The sequence below is a fragment of the Cupressus sempervirens genome, chromosome 2 (assembly GCF_028749045.1).
Source record: "Cupressus sempervirens isolate cs-2001-9-10 chromosome 2, ASM2874904v1, whole genome shotgun sequence".
NCBI classification, from domain to species: Eukaryota; Viridiplantae; Streptophyta; class Pinopsida; order Cupressales; family Cupressaceae; genus Cupressus; species Cupressus sempervirens.
The window spans coordinates 234,644,363-234,664,364 of NC_143119.1; the positions used below are offsets into that span (position 1 = coordinate 234,644,363).

The 20,002-nt window shown below is 35.8% G+C and overlaps 2 protein-coding genes across 2 annotated transcripts in view; both read right to left on the reverse strand.

Moving 5' to 3' along the window:
- Positions 1–511: 511 nt before the first annotated feature.
- Positions 512–20,002, reverse strand: part of LOC149571907 (putative LRR receptor-like serine/threonine-protein kinase At1g53430) — a 30,538-nt gene continuing 11,047 nt past the window's right edge. Inside the window, exons 3-10 of the mRNA XM_089810165.1 lie at positions 9,816–10,180; positions 9,492–9,690; positions 3,050–3,229; positions 2,767–2,885; positions 2,453–2,663; positions 1,988–2,225; positions 1,709–1,859; positions 512–1,087 (exon numbers count right to left, since the gene is read on the reverse strand). Coding sequence (XP_089666291.1) covers positions 773–1,087; positions 1,709–1,859; positions 1,988–2,225; positions 2,453–2,663; positions 2,767–2,885; positions 3,050–3,229; positions 9,492–9,690; positions 9,816–10,180 — 1,778 coding nt within the window. The 3' untranslated portion in view covers positions 512–772. The remainder of the gene's footprint in view (positions 1,088–1,708; positions 1,860–1,987; positions 2,226–2,452; positions 2,664–2,766; positions 2,886–3,049; positions 3,230–9,491; positions 9,691–9,815; positions 10,181–20,002) is intronic.
- On the reverse strand, positions 10,229–19,724 carry LOC149571908 (uncharacterized). Its single transcript, XM_089812287.1, has 3 exons — positions 19,524–19,724; positions 19,304–19,427; positions 10,229–10,278 (listed from the first exon to the last, which is right to left on the reverse strand). Exons 1-3 carry the CDS (start codon positions 19,722–19,724, stop codon positions 10,229–10,231), a joined length of 375 nt encoding a protein of 124 aa, XP_089668413.1.

The following is a 20,002-nucleotide window of genomic DNA, read 5'->3' on the forward strand; positions in this document are numbered from 1 at the left end:
AACAACTTTATATAACCTCATTTTTCCTTACAAAAATTATTAAGGAGAATAACTTTTGAACAACTATATATCTAACTAATTTATTTATTTAAACTCAACTTAGAAACTAACCTAATTAATATAATAAATCTAACGTCTATTATCTATTACAAAACTAACTTATGTTATTGCTGGAATTTTCATTCAAATGACTTTCTCGGTCTCATGTTGTCTTTTCAAAAGAAGCTCTCTCATTTTCAAAATCAACTACCGGTACTGTCAAAAACAATAACAGCTACCGCAATGTTAGGGGAGAAAGAAGTGTAAGATGTCAGATTTCCAATGAGCTGTACAATTACTACTGTAAGGTGGCTAAGGAGTATTAATAAATTCCAACAAGTTTTACATTTGTTGGGGTTCAAGGTTGAAGCTACTTAATTTATTATTTTATGCAAATATATAAGAATTGCTTTCCTACCACCTTAGTATGACAATAAAACGCTTGAGAAAAAGCGAAACATGAGATAGTCTCTTCAAAGAAAGTACAATTCAAATTTAAGAAAACATCTATACTTTTCATAGTCTGTCATTGCAGAAATCTCTTAACAAGTGCTAATTTATGAGTGTGTTTCTTAAGAAATGCTTAAAAGATATAAAAGTGTTTGTTTGAAGTGGGTCAATCTTCAGCATAGCATAATCATTGTTTTGTTTGTCAAAGGTACCAGAGAGTGAGACTGCATAGAAATCAGCATACACTCTGTAATATAATTTGGTTCTTATTTGCAGAACTTGCTTAGGCAGATGAACTATCGTTTGATGGTCCTCCAAGGCTAAAGCTCTCTCTGTGTGAAGGCGCTTTCTCTTCTGTAAATATATTGGGCTTCATGTTCCCCAGATGTGATGATCGAGAATGTGAAACATGGGCTTCTATTTTACCTTCCAGCATTTCAACAACTGTGGACATTGAAGGTCTTTGCAAAGGAGTTCCGTTGGTGCATAACAGACCCACATTGATCACCCTTAGAACTTGTTCCTCAGAGTAGCTTGAGTTTTTCAGATTCGCATCAACCAAATCGAGCAACCTTTTCTTCTCATACAAGTGCCAAACCTATAACATAATCAAAAAAATAATAATCATAAGTAATTCAAAAACATTTTTTTGTTTCCTTACTATTACCATAATTCTTTTTAGTCTGTGTCTTTTCTAACTTTGGAGGCAGTTTCTATTTAAATAGAAGTAGATTTCTAAGTAATGAGTTGATCTTTGATCTTTCATAAGTGATTCTTTATGTTTGCTCGTAAATAACTTATATTGATAAATCAAGATTTATGGTAATTCAAAAACACACCAAAACTTATTGATTGTAGTAATTATGAAACCAAAATTCAGGTATCTGGTAGTTCATCTAATTTGAATTTCCAATACCAACAATTTGGTACAAAGTTAAAACTGGGTTGTGCAGATGACAAGGAGGATGAGAGGAATTCTTAAACATTAAGGCTTTAATGGTGGAGACATGTTCAAATTCTCTGTGGTGTTTTCTGCACATTTTGATCTTTTGTGTCTTAACTTATTCAATAATTTATAATTTAAAAAATATTTTTCACACACTAAGCATATGCTAAATTTGATTTTCAACTCCAACAAACAAACTAAAACATGTGTATACTTCAAATTTGAGACTATGCATTGCAGTATGCTTATACAAAGGAAGGGTGGTATTGTTACCCATTCCAGAAGATAAACCATATCTGCCTGCATTGTCTTCTCTGTGTGAGTTCTGCCACTCACAACTTCAAGGACTAGCACTCCGAAACTATACACATCTGCCTTCTCTGTGAGATGACCTTTCAAAGCATATTCCGGAGCCGTATATCCTCTGCAACATTGTTAGACGAAATTTAGAGGTGTAAACTTCATGTGCCTTGTATAACTCTGTTTTATATCCTACTGAATGTCTACAATTAATAACTTATCCTAGGAAAGAATTCTCTTAGTGAAGCTTACATCGTTCCTGCCACTCCGGTATTGACATGAGTTTGGTCAGGGTCAAATAACTTGGCCAATCCGAAATCTGAGATTTTCGGATTCAAAAGTTGATCTAGAAGGATGTTTCTTGTCTTGATATCGCGATGTATAATTTTTAGTCTGGATCCTTCATGCAAATATGCAAGGCCATGTGCAACTCCAAGGCAAATATTGTACCTTTGAGGCCAGTCAAGCTTGAGCCTGAATTCCTCAGAACCTATAGATTCAAATTGCATTACAAACTCTTTCAGCAGATGCTTTCAAGTTTCCAATTTTATACTTTGATAAATTCATTATTCTGTGACTGGACACTTGCATTATAAACTAATCTATGAGCGAGAAAACATTGGAAGTGTGATCTATATAAAATTTCATCAAGGCAGGAGATTTAAACCGTGATCCATTAAAAATTTCATTAATCGAGTACAATTTATTAGGATGTACCAAATAACCCGCGATCTAAACTGTTATTCTCCATGTACTCATAGACCAAGAAGAGCTGTTTTCCTTCTATGCAACAACCACACAATTCCACAAGATTGGGATGCCCCATTGCAGATATTGTACCCAGTTCATTAAGAAACTCCCGAACGCCTTGTCTTGAATTGTGAAACATCTGCTTGACTGCAACCATTTTTCCATCCGGCAGTATTCCCTGATAAGAAAGGAAAGATTAAAGAAATTACATCTATTCAGGCCCATCTGAGTTAATACTAGACAGAGCAACTGAAGTAATATCAATGTGGGCTTTGATATACCTTGAAAACAGCACCAAATCCGCCTTCTCCTATCTTGTTTTCAGGGTTAAAGTCACCTGTGGCATTTTTAATAATCTCTAGGCTGAATGTATTTGAAATTGTGTCCATGTTTATCAGTTCTGTAGACAGCATTCAGATAAACTTGTGTCAGTGCACTCATCGACATTTTCACAGATTACACTGGAGTATGATAGTGTATGACCAGAAAAGGACTATTCATGAAAAAAAATAAAAAATAATGGAGTATGATAGTGTATGACCAGAAATAAACATTTCTCATTACCCATATCATCATTGGCTTTGAGAGGTCTACTCCTTCTTCCCTTTCTTTTTCGAATAATGATGAATGCCAAGCACACCATGAAACCTAAAGCAATTACTGACCCAGAAACTATGCCGATAACAATACCTTTGTTGCTTTTCTTTCTGCCATTGCTAATGGTAATATTCTTGACTTTGAAATCTGTGAACAAATCAAGATCATTATTTTAATATAAGATAAACAATATATGCAATCAACAGAACGGTGGATTCGGGCATAACCAAAGTATAATATTTTCATCTGAGGTATCAAAAATGTTGGAAATTAACGTCAACGTCTGTGGCTTGTCCTCGAGCCCCACGCCCATCTACCCTGTCAGGTCACCACAGGCATTCATTTTGGTAGGTGAGAATTTGAAATTTGAACGTTGAGAGGGAAAGGAAGAATATGATAAAAAGAATGTTTTAGCATTCGTTCTATTAAGAGCAGATCAAGCAGATCAGATTAGAAGTTGCAGAGAAGAGCAGTGAAGAAGAAGGAAAGAAGTTTGTGCCTGCAGTTGCACGTGATTCTTCCTTTGTTCATACTGTAAGTTCGTGGTTATTGGATTCGTCCTGTTGATGCAGTGATTGCACTAGGCATTATTGTATGCAGCCATCAGAGCTGCAAGTTTAAAGTTTTAAAGTTATTAAAGTTGTTCTAGTTTTAGGGTAAATTTAGGGTTTTCTGGTTGAAGCCGAATGCTCCCAGATTTGTAATGTTTTTAATCTCAGTTGAATACAAGAAATCAAGCATACTCGAATCCATTCTTCTTCCTCTTCTATTCATTGTACTTGAATAATTTATTTGAAAGGTTAAAGCTATGGCTCTTTTGTTTTAATGGTGAAAGCATTCACGTTAAAATTGCATTAAGTTTTTTATATTTTCTGTTGGAGCCGAGCTTACTCGGCATCTATTGTTGCCGAGCAAGTGTCGAGAAAATTGGCACTCAACACCATCAAGTGCCAGGCAATCTGTCACTCGGCACCATCAAGTGTCGAGTAAAACTGGCACTCGACACCTTCACGTGCCGAGCAATTTTAGGGTGCCGAGTGAAATATTTAAAAGGTTTAAATTTAAATTTTAATATTTCTCACATGGTATTAGAGCTTTGAGGCCCCACATCCACAGTGAGTTAGGGCATTTTTTTTTTCTTGGGATATTTGACATGGCAGGAGATGCAGGAAAGATATGGAAGCAACCACCATCATTTAATGGACAAAATTATGATACATTTGCAAAGAAGATGAAGACCATTATGGTTGCAAATGATTTGTGGGAGTTTGTAGTTAATGGATTCAATGATGTGACTGATCCAACTCAGTATGCTGCCCTCACAAATGCACATAAGACTCATTTGAAAGAGTCAAGGAGGAAGGATGCTAAGGCATTGAGTTTGATTGAGGCAGCAATGACAGAGACAGTTTTTTCAAAGATTGCAGCAGCAAATTATGCAAAAGAAGCTTGGGATATCCTTGAGATGAACTTCAAGGGGACTGATAAAGTTCGAACTGTAAAGCTACAGAATATAAGGAGGGAGTTTGAGAACCTTCAGATGAAGGAAAATGAATCAATTGTAGACTTCAGTACAAGGACCTCCAATGTGATTAACCAACTGAAGTCAAATGGAGAAGACTATCAAGAGCAAAGGATAGTGGAAAAGATATTGAGGAGTTTACCTCATAAATATGACAACTTGGTCATGACCATAGAAGAGGCAAAAGACCTCACTGTTTTGACAATGGATGAGTTGATGGGTACACTTCAAACCCACGAGCACAGGATCAATAGATCTACTTTTTCATCTTCCCAAGAGCAAGCATTCAAGGCTCAGTCAAATCCAAGAGGAAGGGGGAGAGGAAGAAATGGCTCAGGCAGAAACTCCAGAGGCAGAGGCCGAGGTAATGGAGGACAAAGGAATGCTGCAGTAGAAAGCTCAGGAAGAGCAGATGGAGCAAGTAGCTCACAAAATACTTCAAGAGGAGGTAAGAAAAACTACAACTCAAATAAGAGTAATGTAGAATGCTACTACTGTCATAAATATGGGCATTATGCAAATGAATGTTAAAAGAAGCAGAAAGATCAGTCCAGACAAGAAAATGTGGCTGATGTGAATATGGGAAGTGAAAACACTGCCTTCATCATGTGTAATGTTGGTGAAGAAGGAAGCCCTGAGGTTTGGTACCTCGACAGTGGATGTAGCAACCACATGAGTGGTAATGAAACCTTGTTTTCATTCATTGACAAGAGTTTCAAATCAGAAATTAAGATGGGTAACAATGAAACCCTACCAGTTGTGGGCAAAGGATCTATTATGGTCCGCACCAAGAAAGGTGAGAAAAAGGAAATACAAAATGTGTATTTCGCCCCTGGTATGAAGCACAATTTAATGAGCATTGGTCAGCTCATTCAAAATGGATACAAAGTGCTGATGGAGAATGACATGTGTGTCATTCAAGAAAAGGATGGGAGCAAAAACCTACTTGCAGCAGTTCAAATGATAAAGAACAGAATGTTTCCCTTGAAGATAGAGACATGTTTCTCATCTCAAGTTTGTGCTGCACCTCCCACACAATCAGCTCTAAGGAGTGTGATTGAAGACCCCTCACGGTTATGGCACCTCAGGTATGGTCATCTTGGCTATGCTGGTTTAAATTTATTGTCAAATAAAAGAATGGTAGAAGGTTTGCCACATGTAGGAAATTCTTGTGACAAGTGTGAGGCTTGTATTTTGGCTAAACAACATAGGCTTCCCTTTAATTCTAAAAATTCTAGGAGGGCTAGATATCCATTAGAGTTAGTGCATACTGACCTAGTCAGTCCTATGCAAGTTACTTCCATTGGGGGGAGTACTTATTTCATGAAATTCATTGATAATTTCAGTCGTAGGACATGGGTGTATTTCTTAAAGAATAAATCTGAAGCATTTGATAAATTTGTAGAATTTAAAGCCCAGGTTGAAAGAGAATGTGGACACTATATCAAGGTCCTAAGATCAGATAGAGGAGGGGAATATACCTCCAATTCTTTTGTAAACTTTTGCAAGAAACATGGCATTAAGAAAGAGCTCACAGCCAGCTATACACCACAGCAGAATGGAGTGGCTGAAAGAAAGAGCAGGACCATTGTTGAAATGGCAAGGAGCATGATGAAAGAGAAAGGTCTTCCAACTGAATTTTGGGGAGAGGCTGTGGCAACAATAGTTTACCTAATTAATAAGTGTCCTACAAAGGCAGTCCGTGATAGAATTCCAATGGAAGCTTGGTCACGAATAAGATGAACAGTTGAACACCTAAAGGTGTTTGGATGTGTTGCATATGCACATGTGCCTAAAGAGCAAAGGCAGAAATTTGATGACAAAGGTGTGAAATGCATTTTCACAGGGTACAGCCTAGAATCAAAGACATACAAATTGTATGACCCATTGAACAACAAGATGATGCTTTCAAGAGATGTGAAATTTTTTGAAAATCAATCTTGGTATGGACAAATTGATGAGTCACCAAGCACTTCAAGAAAAGTGTCATTTATGAATGAAGAGGATGTTGATGAATAGCAAGAAGAAGGAGCAAATAGAAGAAAATGCAAGCAAGTTCAGACATTGCAGAGCTCCTCTAGGCATGACCGAGTGTCAGTGCCGAGTACCAGTGAAGATCGAGCTAGTCGGCAAAACAACAACAGTGAAAATTCTAATCCCACACTCTCCTCCCTGTTACCAAGAAAGACCAAGAGTCTTAGGGAGATATACCAAGATGAAAGGTATGAAGATTATGATGAGAGTGTTAATTTTGCATTATTTTCTCATAGTGATCCAATATATTTTGAGGAAGCTATCAAGGAGAAGAAATGGTGTAATGCCATGGATGAGGAAATAGATGCTATAGAAAGGAATGAGACATGGGAGCTAACAGATTTTCCTCCCAAGAAGCAAGTGATTGGAGTGAAATGGGTCTATAAGACCAAATGCAATGCTGAAGGCAAGATTGATAGGCATAAGGAAAGGTTGGTAGTCAAGGGCTACAAACAGCAGTATGGAAGAGATTATGATGAGACTTATGCCCCAGTTGCAAGAATAGAAACCGTGCGTGCTGTCATAGCAATTGAAGCTTAGCATAAGTGGAAGGTATTTCAAATGGATGTGAAGTCCGCCTTCCTAAATGGTGTATTGAAGGAAGAAGTGTATGTGGAGCAGCCACCTGGTTATGAAGTTGCAGGTGAAGAAAATAAAGTATATAGATTGAAGAGGGCTCTCTATGGGCTCAAGCAAGCTCCAAGAGCATGGTACAGTAGGATTGACTCATATTTGATGAGCAATGGCTTTAGCAAAAGCAATGGTCAGCCCACTCTTTACATCAAGGCAGCAGATGGTAATGTATTGATTGTTGTGTTTTATGTAGATGATTTGATTTTTTCTGGAAATGACAAGGCTCTAATTGGTGAGTTCAAAGAGGCCATGAAAAGTGAATTTGAAATGACAGACCTAGGTCTCTTGAAATACTTTCTAGGCATAGAAGTAAAACAAATGCATGATGGCATCTTCATCTCTCAAGAAAAGTATGCAGGGCAGATCTTGGAGAGATTTAAAATGCAGAACAGTAGGGCAGCCCCCACACCAACAACAATAGGTTTGAAGTTGAGCAAGGAAGACTCTAGCAAGAGAGTGGATCCAACACTATACAAGAGCATGGTTGGAAGTCTAATGTATTTGACAGCAACTCGGCTAGACCTAATGCATGCAGTAAGTCTGATTTTCATATTTATGGAAACCCCAAGGGATTCCCATTGGCAAGCTGGAAAAAGGATCCTAAGGTATGTAAAAGGTACCAAGGGATTTGGAATTTTGTATACTGCATCAAATGAATTCAAGTTGATTGGTTATACTGATAGTGATTGGGCTGGAAGTATAGATGATAGGAAGAGCACTTCCGGATACATGTTTCATATGGGATCATGTGCAATTTCATGGGCATCCAAGAAGCAACCTATTATTGCTCAATCTACAGTAGAGGCTGAATACATAGCAGCAAATGTAGCAGCATGTCAAGCAATTTGGCTAAGGAGGATCTTGACAGATTTGAATGAAAGGCAAGGATATGGAACCACAATTTATTGTGACAACATCTCATCTATTGCATTATCCAAGAATCCAGTCTTCCATGGGAGAACCAAACACATTGAAATTAGATATCACTTCATCAGAGAGTTGGTGGAGAATGGGGATATCAAAATAAATTTTTGCAAGTCAGACCAGCAACTAGCAGACATTTTTACCAAGCCATTAGGCATTGGAACTTTTGTGCACTTAAGACAGAGTCTTGGTGTACTTGATTTGGATTAGTAGTGATCCTTGTTTGTGGGTCTCAGGACAAAGGGGGAGTGTTGGAAATTAACGTCAACGTCTGTGGCTTGTCCTCGAGCCCCACACCCATCTACCCTGTTAGGTTACCGCAGGCATCCATGGACGGTAGGCAGGCATTTTGGTAGGTGAGAATTTGAAATTTGAACGTTGAGAGGGAAAGGAAGAATATGATAAAAGGAATGTTTTAACATTCGTTCTATTAAGAGCAGATCAAGCAGATCAGATTAGAAGTTGCAGAGAAGAGTAGTGAAGAAGAAGGAAAGAAGTTTGTGCCTGCAGCTGCACGTGATTCTTCCTCTGTTCATACTGTAAGTTTGTGGTTATTGGATTCGTCCTGTTGATGCAGTGATTGCACCAGGCATTATTGTATGCAGCCATCAGAGCTACAAGTTTAAAGTTTTAAAGTTATTAAAGTTGTTCCAGTTTTAGGGTAAATTTAGGATTTTCTGGTTGAAGCCGAATGCTCCCAGATTTGTAATGTTTTTAATCTCAGTTGAATACAAGAAATTAGGCATACTCGAATCCATTCTTCTTCCTCTTCTATTCATTGCATTTGAATAATTTATTTGAAAGGTTAAAGCTATGGCTCTTTTGTTTTAATGGTGAAAGCATTCACGTTAAAATTGCATTAAGTTTTTTATTTTTTCTGTTGGAACCGAGCTTACTCGGCATCTATTGTTGCCGAGCAAGTGCCGAGCAAATTGGCACTCAGCACCATCAAGTGTCGGGCAATCTGTCACTCGGCACCATCAAGTGCCGAGTAAAACTGGCACTCGACACCTTCACGTGCCGAGCAATTTTAGGGTGCCGAGTGAAATATTTCAAAGGTTTAAATTTAAATTTTAATATTTCTCACAAAAAATAGAACTTGCTGAACCTCAAGTCTATGGGAACTATTTTAGACACAGAAAGGATTCTACAGGTTTACTATCAGCTACGTCATTTATTACTAAAGTGAACAGAGAACAATGCCTTAATGAAACTTTGCTATACCATTATCCAGAAAAAATAAATACACAAGGAAGTTGTTCATAGCCTTGAAATAAATTTGCACAGGAATCTTACTTGGACTGATTTTAATAGCCGATACCAAAGGTCCATACGTTCCCCTCTTTGGTATGTCGTATGTTCCCTTTCCAGCCCAAAAAAAGTGGATTTCTAGATAATTTTCAGTCACATTCACAGTGAAATTTCTAATTACCACCTTGTATGACGAGCCTCCAGCAGCGTCCTTGATGTTAAAATCTTTCAATCTTCTACTTCCCTACATAAATTTCAAAAGTGAAAAATGTACCTTTGAAAAATCAGTATATGAAATGTTAGTCAAACAGCTTTATGTTACAGTCTAGTAAACGATTACCAGCAAGATTAGGAGAAAAAAGTAGATACCTGAATATAAACATCGAAGATGCGCCTTCCTAGACTTGGAAAGATCATTCCATTGGATATAACTATCTCAGCAAAGTGGAGTTGTACTGTATATTGTCCATTTTGAAGGCATAATGCATAGTATCTCAAGGAGCTAGACGAACAACGTGCTGTTCTATACAGTTCTCTGTCCATTCCTTTGGTAAATAGAGATTGGTCGGCTTCCACTTTAAATGGATGGTCTTCAGCATCCATGAAAACTCCTGTATTACTGACTGCCCATTTCCCATCACGGCTTGCAAAGTATGAGGAAGGGCCTAGTGGATTGACATCTCCCTCGTAAGTAGTCCATTCATCACCCCTACAATTAATGTCCAAAGAAGTGTCTGCAAAGCAAAAGGATATACAGTTAGATCCTTGTTAAATAAAAGATTCTAGGCCCCTTTTGGTTGGGGAAGATGAATTTTCCTCATAACCAGGGTATCTGATAACCAGGTTTTTGAAAACCTGGTTATGTATTTTAGGAAGATAGTTGGACCGTTTGGTTGACACGGAAGATGAATTTTCAAATCCATATTCTGCGTTTGGTTGCCAATTTAGAAATTGGAATTGGAACAGAATATGACTAAGAATATCTTTTTGTTGTGTTTGGTTGTTCATTTTCTAATTGGAATTGGAATTTGATGTAAATTTTTTTAATCTTATTTAATTAGTGAAACACAAGGATTAGAATGAGTAAAGTATTAATATTTATGATTTAATTTATTTATAATTAGACTACATTATTATTATTATTTATTCTTGAATATTCACAATTTTATTTTGTTAGTCAATAATAAATAAAATGATTATTATTTTTTATTTTAATTCTATTTATTAGCAAAGAAAAGTTAAAAATAATCATACATGCAATCATTTGTACGAAGTTATTTTTTGTCCCATTGTTGGAAATTGTGATCATATATATTATATATTTTTGAAAAATTGTGTAAGACAAATTTATCGTCGAATTGAATTTATTGTCAAGTTCATCCGAACTTCATAATTGTCGAACTCGAATTGAAACTTGAACCTTGTGACTTAGCCGCTAAATATGTGTGTTTGTGTCCTCTCTCTATCCCTCCCTATGTTTGTGTTCATCCACGTGATTTGGCAGAAGGATTGGACACAATAAATATTGTTTATGCAAATGAATTATTGCCTACACTATATGAGAATTCTCGCATCTCTTAAGACTAGTTGCCGACACAGAGAGGGATTGTGAGGCGTGTTGTGGCTCTTGGTCGGTATCTTCAGAATCCATTGGCCATGGTTGCAACATTATATAGTCTTGGCAAAGAAATATTATCATTGAAGCTTCATTCACTGGAATATTTCCTTACTCCAGATGAAAAGTATGAAGCTGTTGAGCAGGTAATAGTTACAACAACCAACTGTAGAGGCTATGAAGCCACTTGTCTTTATAAATGCTATTGGTTTTTTTATGGGTTAGAGGGAATGGACAAGCAGCATCCGAAAACCATGTTATGGATCCATTGGATGATACTAGAATTCATCCAAAGTCATATGAATTTGCCAAGAAAATGGCTAAGGACATATATTGTGAAGAAGCTGGACATGATATAGATGATATGGATGAGGAAACACAAGAAATGGTTGTTGAGCATGTCAAAAATATCCTGATCTGTTAAATGCCCTTGATATTGATGAATATGCTAGAAGTGTGGAGCAATGGACATCCAATAAAAAGCAGGAAACCCTTGCTGACATAAAGAGTGAATTGTTACATGGATTTCAGGATTTGAGATTGCCATATAAAGAGCCATCCCAGGATGAGGAATTTTATTTGCTGACTGGAGAAAATGAAGAGACCCTGTTAATGGAAAAAATTGTCCCCGCAGAGTCCAAAATCATCGTATAATTTGTGATCTGGAATCAAGCTTGACATGAATAATATTGAAAGAGGAGCTTTCTGATGATCTATATATAGATCCTTTAGAAAAAATTGCAGAAGGCAGCATCCTTACCTGTTGGGTGAAAACTATGACAAAAGTGAAGTACCTAGTTGAGTTAACTTGCAAAGAGAGTTCACTAAAGAATGATAACTATCAGGGTGCATAGGATAAGGATAAGGAGGTTAAGGATCCATATTTTGCAGAAGAGGATTCCATTTCACGAAGTGAACAAGAGAATGAAACCATTAAGTTCCTAATAGATAAAGAGCCAGGGGAGAGTATTATCCGTCCATGCTTGAAAGGGCCTACTCACTTGATTCTAACACTGAACATTTTCAATGGAGTTTATGCACACAAGGATATTGTGGAGGGAGGAAAAGACCAAAAGGATTTTGCTAGCTATCTTCGACTTGGAAAATACTTTCAATTGGGGAGGAGACATTTGAAGATCTTAATGAGGTCATAGACAGATATATATTCAAGAGAGGATAAGATATTTCAGTATTTCGTTCTACTGTTTGGTGAGTCATAAAACACACATCAACAGACACCTTTCTACAGATGCAGGAACACACAAGCTCCTCTCTCTCTCTCTCTCTCTCACTCTCTCTCCCTCTGTCCCTCCGTCCCTCCTTCTTATCCCGCACTCTCCGCCCCTCTATGTATCTCTCCCTTTTAATAAATTTATTAAGTTAGTTAATTATTCAACAAAATATGCAACTAAATTTTACGTGAAATATTATATAGGAAAAAATATACCATTTTACATTCACATACATTAAACATTTGATGAGAACTTTAACAAGAAAAATGATGCTTTGTTAATAATTGCTCTTAAAAAATGTGGAATTTTGGCAACATAGATTTTACATGCAATTTAAAAAAAAAGATCATGAAAATCATTAATCATATAAATCATATTTTAACATCATGAAATTCTAATAATGAATTTCACATAATTACTACAATATGAAAACTTGCTAACTTGATAGAACAATATCCATGATTTGATGGTGGTGTGAAAACACACCGTTAAACACGAAAACACTGAGAAATCCACGATGTATGCCTTTATGCCCCACATTCGACGACACACCGTTACATACGAAAATACTGAGAAATCCATGATGTATGCCCTTATGCCCCACATTCGACGGCAACCCTCTCATGCTGCTCAATCTTCCCATTACTGTTTGTGTTGTTAGATGGTCAATCCTGCATATATGAACTAAACATGATTGAAAAATTAAAACTTGATTTTTTTTTAATGGAATACACCAAGGAGTGGCATAAAAAATATTGATTGTTTACAAACACAGTAAACAATCATCCGATAGCTCATTTTTTATCAGCATGTGTGGTCTTGCAATATTAGCAAATCAAGAGCAATAAAAAAATACAAGAGAAAGACACTTTATCAATACCGTTGACAATCTTGTCAAGAAGCACGTACATAGGAAACCAAACTGTGGAAAAAAAAAAAAGAAATTTAAAAAATATCCAAGCAAATTAGGAATATACATATAACATGGGACATAATCATGACTGTACAATCATCTACCAAAAATCCTCAATACTTTTGATAATCTTGTCAACGAAAACATACATAGGAATCAAATAGGGACAAAAAGACAAAAAAATAAAAACATATGCAAGAAAATTAGGACTATAGATATAACATAGGACAGAATCATGAACTATACAATCATCTAGCAAATCACATTTCTATATGCTTTCAAGTTCTACAATTGAGCATTCATCATTTGCCACTCCTTGTGTATTCCACGTATGTATGGTTCAAATATAACTCTAATTAACAATGCAATGAACAACTATACCAAACGTTTACGAGATCATAAACTACGTGTTGTGAGAGATCAATGCAATACCATTAAACAAAGCCAACTAACCCTCTGGAATTATTTCACATGCCAATCGTGTGAATGCCAATGAAATGAACAACTAAACTATGTACTGACCAATGCCAATCATGTCAATGAAATGAATGACTAAACTATGCATATATCAAGTATGTATACATACGTACATACATGCGTGAACATACATATGCACAGACATACATATATACACACATACATACATACATACACATGTACATACATGTGTACATACATACGCACCTACATACATACATACGCACATACATACACACATACATACATACATGCTTAGCAAAATAGAAAAAAAGTGCTCAGTAATGATTTCCAATATAGTGTTGTGACAGATCAATGCAATACCATTACACAAAGCCAATTAACCATCTGGAATGACTTCACATGCCAATCGTGTGAATGCCAATGAAATGAACAACTATCCTGCATATTGACCAATGCCAATCATGTCAATAAAATGGATGACTAAACTATGCATAGATCAAGTTTGTATACATACGTACATACATGTGTGTACATACATATGCACATACATACATGCATACGTACATACATGTGTGTACATACATACATACGCATATACATACATACATGCTTAGCAAAATAGTAAAAATGTGCTCAGTAATGAGTTCCAGTATAGTGTTGTGAGAGATCAATGCAATGCATAGATCAAGTATGTATACATACGTGTGTGTACATACATATGCACATAATACATACATATGTACGTACATACATACATGTGTGTACATACATATTGTTTGTTTCAAATCTGTTTAGCAAAATAGTCAATATGTGCTCACTAATGAATTCCAATATAGTGTTGTGACAGATCAATACCACTGAAATGGACAACTAAACTTTGTAACAGTTTCTTGCCAGTAATGAGTTCTAGTATAGTGCTGTGAGAGATGAATGCAATACCATATAAATAGAGCCAATTCATAAGCTATGTATAGATCAATGGCAATCATGGCTTTTATCTAGACATAATCAATATGTGCTCAATATGTGCTCAATAATGAAATTTACAAGTATATCACTAGCTTTTATCTATACATAGCTGACCTATACATAGTTTATCATAGTTCTATTTCTATCTGCTATTTGCTTAACATAGTCAATAGATGTGGTAACTATTTGTTTCAAATCTATTTAGCAAAATAGTTAATATGTGCTCACTAATAAATTCTAGTATGGTGCTATGAGAGATCAATACTAGTGAAATGAACAATTAAACTTTGTAACAGTGTCTGGCTGTTTGTGTCAAATCTGTTTAGCAAAATAGTCAATATGTACTCAATAATGAATTCCAGTATGTGCTCACGTGATTACTTGTATATATCATAATGCCAATCATAATAGCAAAACATGACAATTATGCTTTTATCTATACATAGTTGACCTATACATAGTTTATCATGGTTCAAATCTGTTTAGCAAAACAGTCCAATATATGCTGTAACAGTTTGTTTAGAATCTGTTTAACAAAATAGTAAATATATGCTCACTAATGACTTCCAGTATAGTGTTGTGAGAGATCAATGCAATACCATTAATCAAAGTGAATCATGCCAATGAAATGAACAACTAAACTATGGATATATCAAGTATGTATAGATCCATGTAAAATCATTCAACATACTTATGATGTCATAAACTATGTACAGATCAATGCAATACCATTAAACGCAGTCAACTCATAAACTATGTATGGATACATGGAAGATCAATGGCAATCATGGCTTTTATCTATACATAGTTGACATATACATAGTTTATCATGGTTCAAATCTGTTTAGCAAAACAATCCAATACATGTTGTAACAGTTTGTTTAGAATCTATTTAACAAAATAGTAAATATATGCTCACTAATGACTCCCAGTATAGTATTGTGAGAGATCAATGCAATACCATTAATCAAAGTGAATCATGCCAATGAAATGAACAACTAAACTATGGATATATCAAGTATGTATAGATCCATGCAAAATCACTCAACATACTTATGACGTCATAAACTATGTACAAATCAATGCAATACCATTAAACGCAGCCAACTCATAAACTATGTATGGATACATGGAAGATCAATGACAATCATGGCTTTTATCTATACATAGTTGACATATACATAATTTATCATGGTTCAAATTTGTTTAGCAAAACAGTCCAATACATGCTGTAACAGTTTGTTTAGAATTTGTTTAACAAAATAGTAAATATATGCTCACTAATGACTTCGAGTATAGTGCTGTGAGAGATCAATGCAATACCATTAATCAAAGTGAATCATGCCAATGAAATGAACAACTAAACTATGGATATATCAAGTATGTATAGATCCATGCAAAATCACTCAACATACTTATGACGTCATAAACTATGTACAAATCAATGCAATACCATTAAACGCAGCCAACTCATAAACTATGTATGGATACATGGAAGATCAATGACAATCATGGCTTTTATCTATACATAGTTGACATATACATAATTTATCATGGTTCAAATCTGTTTAGCAAAATAGTCCAATACATGCTGTAACAGTTTGTTTAGAATTTTTTTAACAAAATAGTAAATATATGCTCACTAATGACTTCCAGTATAGTGCTGTGAGAGATCAATGCAATACCATTAATCAAAGTGAATCATGCCAATGAAATGAACAACTAAACTATGGATATATCAAGTATGTATAGATCCATGCAAAATCATTCAACATACTTATGACGTCATAAACTATGTACAAATCAATGCAATACCATTAAACACAGCCAACACATAAACTATGTATGGATACATGGAAGATCAATGACAATCATGGGTTTTATCTATACATAATTTATCATGGTTCAAATCTGTTTAGCAAAACAGTCCAATACATGCTGTAACAATTTGTTTAGAATCTGTTTAACAAAATAGTAAATATATGCTCACTAATGACTTCCAGTATAGTGCTGTGAGAGATCACTAATTAAATAGTCAAAATGTGCTCAATAATGAGTTCCAATATAGTGATGTGAGATTAATATAGTTTTAGTTTAGTGCTATTAGAGATTAATGCAAAACCATTGAATAGAGTAATCATGCAGCATAAGTCATTGCAATCCAGTCAGTAGCTGAAATAGCTAAATGGTACCAAATGTCATTGCAATCCACTCCACTCTCTCCACCTCATCCATCATCAAGAACCCTTTGGCTCTTTCACGTTGAAGCACGAAGGTATCATGTGCTTTCACGAAAATTGCTCGACTCAGTTCAGGGACAGCTTTGAGAGCAATATATGCAGCAGTCAAAATATTATCATCTTCAGATTTATCCACTTTTACAATCTGAGGCTTAATGAGGCCATCTTTCAGTTCCTTCATAGTTTCGCATATCACATCCAATGATGCAGCCAAAGATGTCTTCTTCCTCTTTCCCCTCCTTGATGATGATGGTGGAGGAGTCCCTCTAGCACTTGCACTCGACTGATTGGAATGATATAACTCTTCATCAATATCTGGTTGGCTGTCAAGAGGTGTACCACAATTGGTATCATCCTCATCAAGCACATTAAATGCATCGTTCATAGGGTGCCCTTCTTCAGCATCAAGGGGTGTTGTAGATGTGAACCCTTCAGCAATGTCATTACCAACAATTACAGCCAACTCATTGAAATATTGGAAAGGTGACCTCTTATACATTTTTGCATTTTTGAATTCTCTCCTCTACATATAAGCATTAATAGATGGATTAGGTTGTAAGTTTTTCATTATTAAAATAAGAAGGAAAAATTTCTTCAATGAAAAGAGTACAAAGATGATCCTACCTTCAAAAGGTCATCCCACACTGAATCCTCAGCATCCACAGTTTGAGTTTCTTCATTCCAAGCTAACCCACTTGTATTTTTCAAGTCCTTCATTACTTTATATCCTACTTTCCATGTTTTTAGCTTATTCTTAAAATGATCTCATGACAGATTTGAGTTCATCGCTGAATTGAATGTCCTCTCTATCGCAGTCCATGCCTCTTTTTTAAACCCACCTTCACCTTTCCGTCCGAGATGGACTTGTTCAAGGAGAAAGTCTAAAAACTTGCGTTCCATCGATTTTGTCCACATTTTCTTCTTTGAAGAAGAAGATTTGTTGCTCACAGCGAGGGATCCATCTATATCACTCAAAGTAATGGGAGAACACATCTGTTTCACATGATCAGATCCATCCATGCTCATCATGAGCTTGGTATATGCCATTGTGTACTCCTTCCTGTATTTCATTTAAATTTGACATAGAAAATCTTTAACTATCAATTTGTAATACGTCATAATGGAACAAGGCTAACATATTGAATAGGTAAACGTATTACGATTTAAAGTAATCATACGACTGAAATTGAAAGTTATTGCTCTTTAAATTTAAATAGAATGCAGCAAGCAGTAACATCAGAAAAATAGGATTTTCAACGAATTCGTTGTTCTCTTCTTACTAGTGGGCTTATGATCTTTATCATTTGGTACTCCTTGCTGTATTTCATTTAAAATTGAAGATGATAAACTTTAAATATCATTTTTTAATACATCCTAATGCAATGAGGCTAACATTTAATAAACTTGAAAGAATTTAACTGAAGATGATACACATTTTAAGCAATAATTGATGATAACACATCAACATAAAAAAAACTACCAGTAAGACAAAATGGTGATATCAATGGCAAGTAAATAGTCATGAGCCCCATTATGAAGCATGTTATTGTACTTTCTCAATGCAAAGATGTATAATAATTGTGCTTTCTTGCATTTAAATCAATGTAATCTATATTTCAAGTTGAATTGTGTATTGCAGATATGATCAACAATTTTTGTACATAATGTAGGTGTGAAATTGAAAGTTAATGTTCTTTTTATTTAATTAGAATGTAGCAAAGACTGATATCAGAATAACGAAATCAAACACCATCATTGTATATGCATACATCAATTTAATCATATAAAGCACATTTCCCTCTAATAAATCATTTATTCTCGAGATCTATAATCTTCCCACATCCTATTTGCTATATCTTCTCGAAATTGGGCCCACTCATTTCTATCCTCCTGAGACAACCCATATGTCTCAAGTAGTGGCACCTCTATCCCATCACGATCATCTTCCTCTTCAATAGCTTCTTCCGATGGAAGGCCATCCTCTATCGTAATGAAATTGTGAAGTATGCAACATGCTAAAACAATATAGGATTGTGTCATGATATCATAAGACGTTGCATGTCTTAAGATTGGAAAATGCTGCTTCAGAATACCAAATGTACGTTCTACTGCATTTGTAAGAGAGGAGTGTCGATGGTTGAACAAATCATGTGCAGAGTTTATTGGGTTTTCTCTTGACCACTCTTTCAAGTGGTAGCGTGTACACCGATAAGGAGCGAGAAATCCAGGTACATTTGGATATCCAGCATCCACGAGATAATATTTTCCTATATAAAGAAAGTATATTGTCAATACTTGAACCATTTAGCATAACCTTGAGTATATTAAAATGTGATTTGGCTTACCAGGGGGAACTACAAGTGGATCTGATCTAGATAGAGCTGAGGCTAGAACACGGCTATCTGCAGCAGAGCCTTCCCAACTAGCAAGGCAATACTGAAACTTACAATCAAAGGAGCAGACACCCATAACATTTTGCGATAGGTTCCCTTTTCTATCACGATATTTACCCTGTATGTCGACATCAACTCGCACTGGAATATGGGTACCGTCGATGGCTCCAATGCAATCCTGTGGGATATGATACACTGATCAAATGTATGCTCAAGTAATAATAAGATAAGGACAACATTCTAGACAATAAACTTATAATAATGTGTGATTTACCTTGAAGAATGGTTCAAAACGATCCTTCCCACTAATTTCAGGAGGAGTGCCTGGACTAGGTGGTATGAAGTAATCTCTGTGAAGGGCTAAGATAGCCATCAAAACCTTGTGGAAGTACCGACTGACTGTCTCTCCTGAGTGCCCAAAGTTATGGGCAATCTTGCGGTTCCTTAGATTGTGCCCAAGGGTGTAGAGGAACATCACTAGTTGTTCCTCTAACTTCAAGTGGATCGTATCTCTCAAGCTTCCTTTCAGCCTCAGAATACGAGCTAGAGAAAAGAAGGCTGCCCTACTCATCTGAATCTGATCATGACAATCCACCTCATTCGAATATATAATGTCTCTACAAAAGAAATTTTCTTTTCTTATTCGTTTACCCATTTGACTACCTTCTCGGGCTACCAGTACTTTGGCTATGCCAACAAAAGCAAAAAGAATTGTGAGAATGCGGGTGTATGTGGTCTTCCTAACTATGCTTC

Bases quoted from the DNA above. Each gene is read 5' to 3' on its own strand.
- LOC149571908 (XM_089812287.1), bottom strand. From the start codon at position 19,724: ATGTTCCTCTACACCCTTGGGCACAATCTAAGGAACCGCAAGATTGCC. The intron at 19,428-19,523 runs GTAAATCACACA...CATATCCCACAG, and splicing joins GTTTTGAACCATTCTTCAAG to GATTGCATTGGAGCCATCGA. The intron at 10,279-19,303 runs GTAAGTTTCAGT...CCTGGTTATCAG, and splicing joins GGGTGTCTGCTCCTTTGATT to ATACCCTGGTTATGAGGAAA.